The 14096-nt window shown below is 51.0% G+C and overlaps 1 protein-coding gene across 7 annotated transcripts in view; it reads left to right on the forward strand.

Moving 5' to 3' along the window:
* The window catches only part of Agap1 (ArfGAP with GTPase domain, ankyrin repeat and PH domain 1), a 435940-nt gene that overhangs the window by 119488 nt on the left and 302356 nt on the right, over positions 1 to 14096 (forward strand). For 3 of the 7 annotated variants that reach the window (XM_029480700.1, XM_029480706.1, XM_029480701.1), the window contains exon 1: positions 4486 to 5869. The exons of the other annotated variants lie outside the window; for them this stretch is intronic. In XM_029480700.1, the coding sequence (XP_029336560.1) occupies positions 4963 to 5869 (907 nt within the window). In that variant the 5' untranslated portion in view covers positions 4486 to 4962. Of the gene's footprint in view, positions 1 to 4485; positions 5870 to 14096 lie in introns of those variants that run through there. 7 annotated transcript variants of the gene reach the window in all.

Below are 14096 nucleotides of genomic sequence, written 5' to 3' on the forward strand. Positions count from 1 at the left end.
ACAGGCAGCATGACGGTCGGTGCTCAGAGGACCTATGGTCCTGCCTCCTGCTTAGTCAGCATGCCCCTGCCCTGAAGAGGAGTATACACTCCCCTCTTGACTCAGCCATCAGGCTTAGCAGCTCTTCATTCACATTTCTCCCAGTATCTTTGGGGGAGCTGGATATGGGTACTGAACCCAGGGCCTTGCACCTGCTTAGACAGCAGACGTTCCATTAATGAGCCAAAACCCTATCACTGTATTTTTGTTTTGAGACAGGGTCTTGTTCAGTTACCTAGAGGAACTTGAACTTCTTCTGTGGCCCACAAATGTCTCAAGTTAGCAGTCCCTCCTATCTTAACCTCTCGAGTCTCTGGGATAACAGGCCTGACATGATTCTATTTGCAAACCTTCAGCTTATAAAATATGAAAGCTGGGGTCCCCACAGACTGCATCATCCAAGGCTGGGACAGTACACAGAACACAAATCTCAAATCAGAAGTCCTCTGAAACAGCCGTCCTGATGGGATGGAGACTCATGCTGAGAAGATCTGAAGATGACATACAGCATCACCCTGTCAGGCAGCCAGCTACCAGAAGCTAGCTCCCAAAGCCCAGCGAGAAGTTCTCTGTGGCTCTGGGCATCTGTGCCCAGGGAAGGACCATACGTTGTGATGTCTGCTGCCAGCAGACAAGCATCTAAAAGACTGTGACCCTGATTACTAGCTATCAAATTGTGTTTTTTGGAAAGTTGGCCTGTGAATCAGGCGATTCCTCTGCTGACTTGCAAAGAGGTTCCTCTAAATAAGGCTTATAGGCTCTAACCAGTACTTGAAAAATCTATTGTTCATGAAGGAGGCATAACTGATGACCTGCTAGAAATGGCACTGGACGTAGGCCTAAGGCTTCTGAAAGCTTAGGGCTGAGGTGGGTGGCCAGCTGCCAAGGTGAGGAGTTAGGGGATCAGGAGGGCTATTTGGACCCGCTAGACTTTTCTTATTCAGACAATTGTATCCCTGCAGTGCCCAAGCCATGCCCATGTGCTATTGAAGGATGGAGCAAAGAGATCAAGGACACACACTGTGTGTGTGTTCTAAAATGGTGATATGCTATATGGTATGTGTGGGAAATCCAAGATGGGGTCTGGTAGTATCCATTTAAGGACACCCAACAAAATAGTCCAGGAGCACTCAGCAAGCCTTGTGAAGCATTTTCTTTCAGCAGAGGCAGGTCTGGCTTTGTGCAGGGGATTTAGGTTTTGGAGTGACAGGCTCAGGATCCTGTGTCTTCTGAGACTGGGAGAGCCCAAGTCTCCAGGGCTGTGGGGAGAGGCCACACGCTATGGCAGGAACATGTAGGCCTTCAGGGGGTGTTTAGGACTGGCGTGTGGGGCTCCTGCTTCCTCCTGCTTAGAGTGCAGAGAGGGAGCTCAGCAGCTTGGCTGGCTGGGTGCACTGAGTCTCCCTGGGAGACTGTGTGTCATCTGAGGTGGATGGAATGGATTCTTCTACTCTGCAGCTTGCATCCTTGTAGGGTAATGCACAAAACCTGGGATGGATTCCATACCAAGAAAGAATAACGGCAGCGGTTATCAACCTGCCTAATGCTGAGACCCTTTAATACAGAGTCTCAACCTTAAAACTATTTTGTTGCTACTTCATAACTGTATTTTTGCAGCTGTTGTGAGCCATAATGTAAACATCTGTGTTTTCTGATGGTCTCAGGCGACCCCTGTTAAAGGGTCATTTGCTCTCCAAAGGTGTAGTGGCCCACAGGTTGAAGACCACTGCTGTAAAGCTGTAAAGGAATTCCAAATCCCCCCCCCCCCACACACACACACTCTCTCATTTTGTGAAGTATGCTTCAGGTAATAAGGGGACATGTGTCTCCCTTTCTTTACTATGCACTAAATGCTATTAAGGTTCATGGTGGCATTTCCCAGAAGCCTTGTTCATACACACTGAGAGTTAGTCTCCAGCTCCAGTGACCCCAGGGTTGCGGCCCTCTCTTTCCTGTGGGCAGCTCCCATATCTCATCTTGAAGATCTGGGGACCTGGAATTTTCGAGCCACTGTACTGCTGTAAGGCTAGGTTGTGGCCAGGTCCTGGTGGCATTGATTTATTAGATGAGTGGCATGTTGGCTACTGTTGCCACTCTGAGACTTCCCTCCACCGTTTCTTTCAGTCCTAAAATTACAAACATCATTTTTATAAGTTTGTGAATTCCTCGAGTCAAGAGAACCCTGTCTTGTCCTTTTGTATGTAGTATAACACACGCCCTCTCACACACACAGTCTCTTTATGAATAAATAAGTCCATAGAAAAACAACGAAAATATGTTAATACTTCTTGGTTATACCAGGAATTTTAATTTTTAATGGTGCCTAGGCCAGTACTGGTCACACTTTTCTGCTCTTTGTTGCCAATGAAGCTGTTGAAACAAAAGACGTGAATGCAGACCGGGGCACTGAGAGTCTGACTAAGTTCCATTCTCACCCAGGAGCTGTGCAGTCAGTCCTGGGGGACTCACAGCCTGAGCCTCAGCATCTTCCTAACTGAATAGAGGTTAGACATTTTAACACGCTTCATGCCTGGCTTCATGCCTTTAGAATAGCTGGTGGCTCTTGAGTTTTACCAGAGAGCTACTTTATTGAAACAGAGGATGTCATGGCCTTGACCTTTGAATGGCCTGTCTGAAGGACTATTGTAGAGACTAAGAGTTTCAAACAGAAGGTCTACCTTGCCCATAACTGATGGTAGGGATCTTGTAGTTGAGGTAGACGTCACTGGTGGTGGCTAGCTATATTTTGAAATCTTAGAAAATGAAATACAGGTTGGAAAGATGACTGAGTGGGAGAAGTACTTGACAAACATCAGGGCAGGACTTTGGACTCCCAGGACCCACTTAAACATCAGCTGGATGTGGTACCCCACCTATAATCCCAGTACTGAGGAGACAGAGATTGGGAGATCAAGTTCTTTGTTCCAGTGGGATACCCTGCCTTAACATATGAAACGAGGAGTTGCTGAGAAGAAGGATACTGACCTGGGGGTCTGCACACGCATATGCACCTCCCCCATATACTCCTACCCCAACATGTGCTTGCCCACACACAGGTAATAAGGAGTCACGTAGAATCGTTTCTAATAGTTTGCCATTAAAATCTAGGTGACGTAGACTTCAGTTCTTCCGGGAGACCTGACTCATTCATTCATCCTTACTCAACTGACATGAACACAACTGACACCTCCTACGTTTTGTGGTGATGAACTAGAAAGAGACCTTAGAAATGCCTGACCTTCCCAGCCACCTGTACCTTGCCTATGTGTAGCCTCCAGGGTCCCCTGGCCTTTGTAGGCCAAGAGGAGACCCTATCAGCATCTGAGTGGGCCCTGTATATAATGCACTTTCTTCTTGGACCTGTAAACTGGAAGACAGCACATCTGTGGTCTGAAGATAGTCTGACGGTCTGGCTTGATGTCTGTATATAAATCCTGTATCCCATGGGGGTGGGGATGAACACTTGGGGAGGTGAGCTGGAGTGAAGGGAAATGCAACTTTTAAATATTCATGGTGAGTGTGCCTGACCCCTCCCCCCAAATGAGGTTCCATGGTGAGGTTCCAGTTGCCTCAAGAGTGCTAATCTAAGTTAGGGAGCCATTATCGCCATCTTACTGGTGGAGACTGGCAAGTTGCTCTTCCTGCTTCTAAGCCTGCTGCTCAGGTAGCAGATTTATATTTTGGAAAACACCATATAAATTACCTTAGAGACCACTGGCGTCAGGGACTGACTGATTTTGTGTGATCTTTCTTATAAAATTATTTTTTATTATATGTATGTACAGTGTACCAAGAGAACATACAGGCACATTTGGAGGTCACAAGGGGGCATCAGAACGTCTGAAACTGGAGTTGGAGCTGGTTGTGAATCCCTACCTGGGTTGTAGGAACACAGTGCTCTTAGTTGCTGAGCCATCTCTCGAGATCCTCTTGTTTTCGAGGAGTTAACTGTTAGAAGTTACAGGTTCCAAAGAAATCTTTATTATTTTCTTTCTTTTTATTTTTTTAAACTTAGGTATAGAAATCTTTATTATTTGTTGAGATCTGGTATCTTCCTTGTGGGTGGGTGGGCTGGGATAACTGGACGTGTAAGATCAAACTAGCTTTAAATTCAACCATCCTCCTGTCCCAGCCTCGTGGGGGTGCTTTCCCAGCAGGTCCTTTGAGTTTCATTTTCTAAGCTTCACGGATAGTTGAGGCCTCAGATGACCTTGCAGCAGGTCCTGGAGAGTGTAGTATAGGTTTACTGCTAGGAGCTGATCCGCTCCGCGTGGGAGATCCATCCCAGCGCTTGGACCTGCCCTCCGCCGCGCTCGCCGCCGCCTCCGCGCTCCCGGGACCCGCAGGCCCCGCTGGGCGCGCGGCCCGCAGTCTCCGCACGTCGGCCTCCGCCCGCCCCGCCCCGCCCCGGCGCGCATTTCCATTTTAAACCGCCGCCCGCCCGCCCCTCGACCGACCGCGGCCGGCGCAGCTACTCGCGCGCCGCGGAGCCTCGGGAGAGGCGGAGGCTGCCGGACCGCCGAGCTGTGCAGAAAAAGGCCCTGGGATGAGCTTGGGCCCGGTGCACTAGACAATGAAGCCGCGGGCGCTGCCGCCCGCCGCGGGCCCTGCGTACCCAGGCCGCACCTGCCGGCGAGGCGGGTTCCGTGCCTGAGCGCCCGCCCGGCCCCCCATGGCTCGGCTCCCCGGGCGCGGACCCCGGCAGTCGGGCCGCGTGGCACGCGGACGGGCGGACTCCAGGGGCGCTGTTCCCGCAGCTTGAGCGCGGGCCTCGCTGCGCGCGGGGGGCGTGGGCGCCGCTCCCTGCCCGCCCGGGCTCTGCACCTGGCCAGCTCTGCGCCCGAGGCGCGCGTCCCGGCGGTCGGCGGCGCTGGATGCAGCCCGGCCTCGGAGGGCGGCGCGGCGGCCGCGGCCCCTGGGGACATGTACCTGCTGGACAGCAGCGGCGAACCCGCGTCTTTGCCCGCAGACGCGATGTCGCGCGGGACGCCCCCCAGGAAGACCGTCTACCGCATCTCGGTGACCATGGTCAGGAAGGAGCAGCTGGCCGCTCCGGCTCCGCGTCCTACTCGGTGGCCCCGGCCCGCGCGCTCCCCGGAGGCGCCTGGGCGGCTGGAGGAGGAGGCCGAGGAGGCGGCGGCTGAGGATCCTGAGATCGGGCCGCGCGCCTGGGACTTCCGCGCCTTTCGCACACGCAGCACCGGGCAGCTGGAGCTCGGGCGGCTACGGCCGTGCTCACGCGGCGCGGAGCCCGCGGACCTGATGGGGAGCCCCACGGCTGAGGCGCCCAGCAGTCCTGACGGGGAGGAGGCTCGGGCCGCGCCCCTGCGGCGGAGCCTCAGCTTTAGGCACTGGAGCGAGCCCGAGGCGCCGCGGAGCCCTGCGCTGAGCGGCGGGAGGCGCCACAGCAGCTCTGGAAGCCTGGCTTGGGCGCCGGACGACGAGGTCGAGGCGGACGTGGTCCCGGAGCCGGTGGCCGGGGCGCAGCCGGCGACAGAGAAGCGCAACACCTTGGATGTGGGCGAGGTGCTCAGCAAGAACGATGCACTCTCAGACCTGGAGCGCTGGGAGCGCAGCAAGAGCAAGAACCGCACGCTGGACAACAGCGACCTGCAGCGGCTGGAGCGCGCGCGGGCCGCGGCTGCCGGCCCTGGGGCCGCCTCGGAGCACCGACTGCTGCGTTTCTTCAGTGGCATCTTCGCGCGCAGGGACGGCGGGCCCTCACCCCGCAGCGGCGCCCTGCGCTCTCGCGGTTACTTCAGCCTGCGGCGGGCCCCGGCCGACACGCACTCGTCCAGCGCCGAGAGCATCGAGGGGTCCCCGCGCAGAGGTGGGCAGCCCAGCCGGGGACTCCTGGGCAGGAGCGGTGGGGGCTGGGTCTGCGCTCCAGCCGACTGCGGTGTGTGAGCACTTTGAGGCCCGGGAACAGCGCGGGCACCTGCTTTTCCCGGTGTCCAGCCGGCCAGTGGTCGCGAGAGTGTGAACTAGCCTGCTGCTCAGTGCAGCAGCCTGGGTACTACTGAATGCTGTCTCTCCGTTTTATGTGCTTTAGCAGTTCTGGGCCTGCCACCTGGCCTTAGCTTGACTAGGGTAAGATTACCTGGCCAATTGCTGCCTCCAGCTGGTGCTGGTTCAGCCCTCTCCATTAGAAGTATGGAGCTAGAGCCTGCCTCTGCCTAGACTGGGGGTGAGGGTGGAGTGGGTATAGCAGCTTTGGTCCTGGATAGTACAATGCAGGTGCAGCTCCTGGCTGACCAAGAGGAGCCTGGATTCCTTTTGAGTCGATCCTTGTCCCCTTTCCTGGACGTGGGGGCAGGCTGTTGGTTCCACCATCTGTAAGTGCTGCGATGGCTGATTTGGCCGGTCCTACCTATAGAGCTTTCGGTAGAGTCAGCTCATTACTGGTGAGAATGAATGACAGGTATCCAGGCTCCTCTACCCCCACATGCCATTGGGAAAGCAAGCCAGAACTGGTGGTGAAAGCTTAGAAGTGACAGTCCTGCAGCCCACCCTGAAATCTCAGGGGTCTCTTTCTCACATGCCTACTGGGGCCTTGTGGAGATACTGAAAACAATAAATTAGACATCAGATAGATAACATTGGGGGGCCGGAGGCAGAAGCCTCCTGAAGCCACAAAGTGTGGATGGAAATGGGTTCTGTAGATCACCTGGAGGGAAAAGACTGGGCATGGGTGGAGTAATTGTTACACCTACTGTGTGGGAAGGGGAGTGGGCATTTCACTAGGGAGATTCCTTAATCATGTGTCTAATTACAAAAAGCTGCTGCTGCTGGCTACGGAGGTAGAAAAGCAGCGTTGGAGTGTAGCCATTCCTCAGCAAATCTCAGCTGGCTCCAGCCATTCTGGAAAGAGTTCTCCCAGCTGGGCGGGCTGCATAGGGGAGCTGACTGCCTTGGGTCCAGGTTCACACTAAAACCAACCTTGACAGAGGACAAGACTCGGAAGACAAACTCTTTCCATATTGCTGCCTTGGCCCTAGGAATGTGCTAGGGAAGAGAAGCGCTGGAGCCCCCCCCCCCCCTCGCTGTGGCCTGCTTGTTTTCTTTGTTTTGATAGGAAGTTACCTGTCACCAGGCTTGCTAGGGTGAGTTGCCTTACCCGTCTAGTTTTAACATGCTTTGCAGCGTTTTGGCAGACTCCTTGGTCCATTCCATTAACCCCTCTTAACTTTCTCTCCCTCACCACATGCTTTTACAGTGTTAGGAAATGGCACCAGTTATTTTGGGGGCCAGTGGGATTGACTCAGCCAGGTAAAGGCACTTGTCACCAAGATGACGGAGTTGGATCCCTATTGCCCACATGGTGGAAGGAGGAGAACTTAACTCTCCCAGGTTGCCCCCTGACCTCTGCACATGAACCACAATAGCAGTCTGTGCGCTCACCCGTGAACATAAATGAAGAGAAAAGGAGTTGGCTTGCACGGAGTGGCTGCTGCCATTACTTGCACAGAGGAAGTGCCATTGCAAAGGCTCTTGTTTACCAGTGGGATTGCATCTGTTTTTGTGGACTTGGTAGGAAATAGTAATTAGTTGCCTGGGTTCAGATTAAGTACCTGCTTTACAGAGGAGAGAGGAGGAGCACTGGCGTGATTGACATGAGTGTGCTTGAGCTGCACCTGGATGCAAGTTAAAAGCATTTGAGGCTTGATGTTTCCTTTGGGACAAAGGCGTGAAAGTGGGTTTGCAGCAGTAAAGGTGTTAAGTGTGTTGGAAGTTTGCCCCCTAGGGGTGCAAGGTTTTACTAGTAATGGCTGTAGTAATGATCTTATTGCTTGTCTCTGTGGATTGACCATCACCACACACTTTATGGGTCCTGTAGAAAACCCACAAGCTGTGCTTCTAATCCCAGCATTTGGGAAGTAGTTAGGAGGATCACCCTGCTAGCGCTCGCTCGCTCGCGCGCTCTCTCTCTCTCTCTCTCTCTCTCTCTCTCTCTCAGGTTTGAGACCTGGGCTACGTCAGATCTGTCTCAGAAAAGGGGGAAGACAAAAGCTGAAAGTAGCCTTTTTTTTTTAAAGTGTATTGTGTCATAGCAAACACATTTACACAGAACTCTGGGTTCTCACTTTATTGTAAAGTCTAGGTTGTGTGTGTGTGTGTGTGTGTGTGTGTGTGTGTGTGTGTAGCTCTACACCTTTCGCCCAGATGAAGTCTTTGCCATTGGTGAAAATGTCAGAAATGTCAGGTCACTCCTCAAGACTTGGGTGCAGCCAGTCCCGAGGCGTTTAGAGATAGTGTTGTAAACACCCCAGCTTTCAGGTCCTCTCACTTGGTTAGGATCCTGTGCCTTTTACATATTTCTTAGAATGTCAGTTGTTGGGAGAGAGGCAGAAAGAGGTGGCAGGGTGGGTAAGAATGTGTAAGTATTCTCGCAGGGGAACCAGTTCCTAGCACCCACACCAGGCAGCTCACAGTGGCCTGGAACACCAGCTCCAGAGGGATCAGGTGCCTCTGGTCTCCATGGGCACCTGCACTCAGGCATATACCCATGCAAGACTCAAATACATGTAGTTAAAGAAAATAACTTTTAAAGGCTATCAGTTGTTCAGAACTCTTGAGTGTTATGCAAATGAAATTCCCTTCCCTAAAGTTACAGTTGGGTGCCCCGGAGCCTGTGTTTTCCTTTGTGAATGATTCCAGGGCTAGACCCCATCCTGTCGTGGCTAAACTGACTTGGGATTCAGATGGCTTTGCAGGACTCAAAAATGTTGTTATTAGGGAGAGTGGTGCTTGTTGCAGTGTGTGAAGTGTGAGGCTCCTTTCAGCTGCATCCCTCCAGGGAAGAGCTAGCACTTCTGGGCTAAATAGTGACAACAACCCGGCCCATGCCACTTCCAGGCTGCTTTTACTGCCCCTGAGTTTAAGCCCCTGCAGACCATCAACATCATCTGATGACTGTAAATCTAGCCCATAATGATTTGCAGGTCATGATTCTGAAGGGAAATAGAGGTGCCAACACCCAGAGACTCTGTCGAACAGCTACTGTGAGTCGGCTGTGGGAAAAGTTACTTTGTACAGCTTTATTACAGTAAACAGCTCCCGTCCTAGAACACATTGGCTGGTCGAAGATGAGATGTCTCTGTTAACACAGGCAGAAGCAAAATGGTTACGTTCTCATTTTAAAATATACACAGGCCCTGGATACATGTGCAGTTGGTTTTCTGGATTGCTAATTCAAGAACAATAGGATGAAAAGATGGAAACAGCCTACCTTCTCAGGATGCTTCACTGGGAAGACTCTCCTCACTGATGTATGGAGTCCAGGGCTTACATGGGTTTGACACATTTTTCAGAGACCTTGTATCAGATCAAGGGCAGCTTTGTGTTAGGTGACATGTGTGTTAGGACACTTTGTTGACAAGAGTATAATTCAACATAAGGAAAAATCAAATTATCAATGATTAATAGCACTGACTGGTGTGTCAATTTGGAGCCTGTTCTCTGGCAGGTGCCATCAGACTAACTTGCTGACACTCCTGGGGACTAGTCACCAGGCCGGAGATACATACAGGGTCTTCTTTTACTATGTGGGAAGATTGATTACTGCAATAAAGTGATTTCCATGACAGCTCTGACTAGGGCTAGCTTTTTAAATTAGTAATTTTCAACTGATTTCTGATTGTTCATTTCATCAGTGCCTGTGCCCTTTAGTTTCTGATTCCTCGGGTCTTGTATTGCATACAAGATGAAAGGCTGTTAAGAGTATCAAACAAACAAGAAGAAACTTTAGTGGACAGAAGGAGGAAATAGTAATTCAACGGCTGATACAACTTGGTTCATTGTTTTCCACTTGATTTGCCACTGGACAGGGCAAGTAGCTTGTAATGAAACTGTGTCATTCGGAGTTTCTCATTTGAAACATTTTGAAGTGATTATCTTTTCCGTGTGTGACTGCAGCTGAATGTTGAGACTAGAAGAGCTCAGTTTGTTTGTTTGCTGTTCAGCAGGATGAGCTGGGGTTGCTTAGACTCAGCTCAGCCACTGAGCAGGCTTTGCAAGAAGAGCAGCCTTGAAGGTCAGCCTGGGAATCTTTGGGCAACCAGGATTATGCTGTGTTTCACTAGGTCTATGTCTTCTGGTTGGAGCTTCAGTTCAGTATAGGTCACCTGCTTGTATCTCCCTCTGACAACATGGGCTTGGGATACCCTGCAGGAGCCCATTGCAGCCACCTGTCTGACTGCTCAATTATTAACTGACAACCCTTTGTTTGGAGACACTGTTGATTTGTTCTGAATCTTGTTTGTTTTGTTTTTCTGGTGTACCAGCATATCCACGGGGTCATCTGCAATGTGCACTGTATTTTCTAGGCAGCAGGATCTGAGGACCGATAGAGGCACAGTTTCTTCCTGTGTGCAGCAGACCTGCTAGTGCCAACAGTGAGTTCCTCCTGCGCCAGTGCTGGTGTTATCCCTCCGTGTGCTATGCACACACACAACAGGTTTGCTCATGTTAAATGCTCGCAGGAAGGATGGATGAGAGAGCTAAGGGGACACAAAGGATGGAGCAAGTGTCTTGAGCTAGGGAAGGAGTTGGCTGGTGTCCTCAGGGGGTAAAATAGACAGGACCTTGCAGGATCATTAGGAGTTTACTACATGAGGAAAGGACTCCCCACCAACAGGTTGGTTAGGATTTCTCTGGGGGACTGCTAAGCACCCCATCCTGTCCTCAGATCTACATGTTGGTGACAGTTACACCAGCATAAAGCAGAGAAAAAGGAAAAGACATAATCCTCTAAACAATATTTATGTTCCTGGTATAAAGTGTTCTTTTTTCAGAGCAGTGACTTGAGACAGCTATATTAATTTAAATTGTCACTGCAAGTGAGATAGGAAAGGAAAGAGAAGTGTTTTCTTACCAATGCAGCCTCACTGTCAGGGGACTACAGCTGTGTGGGCCGCTTCACATGATTAAGGACAGAATTAAGGTCAACAGATGAGCAGAGAAGAGGGGAGATTATTATCTTTTCATTATTTTGAGAGAAGGACCATCTGTCCATGGTGGTTTGACTCCTACTGAGTCTGCTTGTTGGGGGTGACAGCCCTGGGGTTCCACCTTTCATGGTGGTGGGTATCACCTGCCTTAGCTTGCTCTCCTCCTGGCCACTATCTTAGACATTGCATTAAATGCCCCTGCAGTTTAAAGGAGCTGCATGCCTTCTCTATGGCTAGTTTTAATTTAAAAGTAGGTTCTATAACCTCCCATTTTTTCTTGTGTTTGATTGTGGTTCTACTTTCCCCTGGTTGCTCTCTTGGCATCAATAACAGGTACAGTGCTCAGCAAGCTTAGCGAGCAGTTAGCTCCTCTGACCCAGGAGATGGGGAAACCCCATTCTCATTGTTAGTACCAGGGCGCACCAGGGCAGGCGCTGGACGGGGTCCCTGGCTCCTCCTTATCTAGCAAGTGGAGATAATTTTCCAAGGCGCATTCTGTCCATGGGCGTGAAAGGGAAAAGAGAGTTACATTTCCACACCGCCCTCATGGGAGAGCAGAGAAGCCTTGCATCCCTTTCGAGGTGGTGCTCCGGGTGAGGTTTGTGTGTGGTGGCATGCCAGCTGGTCTGGTCAGCATGCAGGAAGGCTCTCTTTGTTCAGTACACGGCCAGCCCGCGCAGAACAGTGGGGCTCAAGTGCTGAGAGTGGGTGTCCTTTTGTTTGAGATGGATGTCACAGGGAATCCTGTGTTCCCTCTTGTCCTCGGTGCCTGTCATCGCAAGGGCTGCTTTGAGCGAGTCTGCTGACTGTCAGACACTCGAGGATTGACTCCATAAACAATGGCAGCAGCCTTCCGTGTGAGTCCCCCGCCCTCACCCATTAGTTCTTACACCAGGGCAGCATTATCCCCAATGCTGCTTCTCTTGGGATGGGAGACAGGTATTTATTTAGTGTTTACCTTGTTGCTCCAATGAGCTCTTCAAAAATTCTAAGTTGGAGGGGATGCGGCTCAGCAAGTAGAGTGTTTGCGTAGCGTGCATGAGCTGTGGGTTCTATTGCTAGTACCACATAGACTAGAGGCAGTGACATGCTCCGGTAAGCCTAGCCATGAGGAGGAGGTATAGGCAGGAGGATCAGAAATTCAAGGTCATCCGCATCTGAGGCCAGCCTGGGCTACACGAGAGATTCTGACTCAAAGGGAAAACAAACAAACAAACAAACAAACAAAAAGAGTAATTGCTTTCCATAATCAGTTCTGTTGTCTAAGAAGCAAGGTTTACCCACCGTGCACAGGGCTGCAGCAGCCTTGTCCTTTCTGCCCAGTGCTTCACAGAACTTAGCCTTTCAAGAGTCTCCAGGGTCTCTAGGAGTTACAATTAAGGCTGAGCCTTGGCTCCTAGTAGCATCTGGAAGTGGCATTCAGTGAAGACTGAGGAGAATTTGTAATTTGCAAGAGAAGACTGAGGCCGTGCAGGCTTCTCAGAACTGGGACAGCAGATGCATAGCAGGAATTAGCTAAACTCCTGGAGAAGAGGCTTGCTGCTCAGTAGCCAATCACAGCTTCCCACCTTGTCCTAGGCCTTCTGACCAGCTGAGACGTTCCCAACATTGGGGCTCTCATGCTAGAGAACAGTGGGAGGGCTACAGGCTTGTGGTTGGAGTTGTGTGGATGCTACACTCATCCTAGGTGCTGGGTCGTGGGAGTGTTCAGCCTGCAGCCCACACACAGCCAAGAATGGTTCTGAATGTGGCTCAACACAGAATTGCCAACTTAGAGTTGTAAGGAATTTTTTTAATTGTTTTTTTTAGTGACTGGGCTGTGCCATTCTCAAGTGTAAATTGTATAGATGACAGCCTCGATCATGGCACATTGCCAAAAGACCAGGCATGCCCCTCCAGTCCTGATATTTATATCTGTCCTCCTCCCGTGGATAGTTTGCTTCCAGTGTGAAGAGAAGATGTTCTCCTAGAATGTGTCTAAATGGGGAAACCTGGCCTGTCTGCCCCTTCTATCTCACCGTTGTTTCTCACTGGCTTCTGTTGGCTTATTGAATTTAGTGAGGGTCCTGCTCATGGGCCAGCCAGATATCTGGCAATGATGAACTATTCTCCTCCTCCTCCTCCTCTTCTTCCTCTTCCTCTTCCTCTTCTTCTTCCTCCTCCTCCTCATCCCTGTGGACATTTTCTGGGCCTTTGAGCCGTCATCCACCAGTGCTTTTGTAGTCCAGGTGATGGGCGGTGGCCAAGCCTGACCTTAATGTAGGTTTCCTCTGTTGCTGTCTCAAAAGCTGGTTTGTGATGTGTAGCACCAGGCCAGAAGCAGGGAAGGAAGATTTCCTCTGGTGGTTGTAGAATACCTCTCAGTTGCCACTCGGAGAAAGTTAGGCCACTGGGGTTGGCCACATGGATTCTGTCTATGCTGCAACGGTGTGATTAGCCACCCTGGGCCGAGTCTGCCCCATGTTCTTAAGTAGCTGTTTCAGGCTTCCTTCTGTTCCTGTGAAGGTACAGAAGTAGGCATGGCAACAGGTTTGAACAGTGCAGCTAGCATCAAGGCTTCAGTTTATTTGCCTGTGGTATATTTTGCAAAGGACCTGTGACATCTAGCATGTGGGTGTATTAGGGTTTATGGTCAAGATGCATACCTGATCTTAAAGCTCTGAAAGCTGCCAGTTTAAGCCTTGGAGTCTTCTTTTCCTACTTTTAAAAACATTTTCTCAAAACCTTCGTGTGGCTGCTGCTTTTAAATCGGTTGACCAAGCATAAGCAGGGAGAAGAGGGTTGTTGTTTCCTGCTGTAGCTTTACTGCTTCTACCCTGTACATTCCTATACTGGGAGAAGGGCTGTCACTCCGTACTGAGTGGAGTCAGTTCCCTCCTTACGCACCAAATAGTCTATTTGAGAGCTGAGTCTTCATATAACCTTCCTTGACCTTGCTGTACTGGAAGATAAATAGGCAGATGGATTGTGGAATGGAGAGAGGGAGGGATAGTTGGATGGATGGATGGATGGATGGATGGTTGGTTGGATAGATGGTTGGATGGATGGATGGATGGATGGATGGATGGATGGTTGGTTGGATGGTTGGTTGGATGGATGGATGGATGG

This window comes from Mus caroli, chromosome 1 (genome assembly GCF_900094665.2).
Source record: "Mus caroli chromosome 1, CAROLI_EIJ_v1.1, whole genome shotgun sequence".
NCBI lineage: Eukaryota > Metazoa > Chordata > Mammalia > Rodentia > Muridae > Mus > Mus caroli.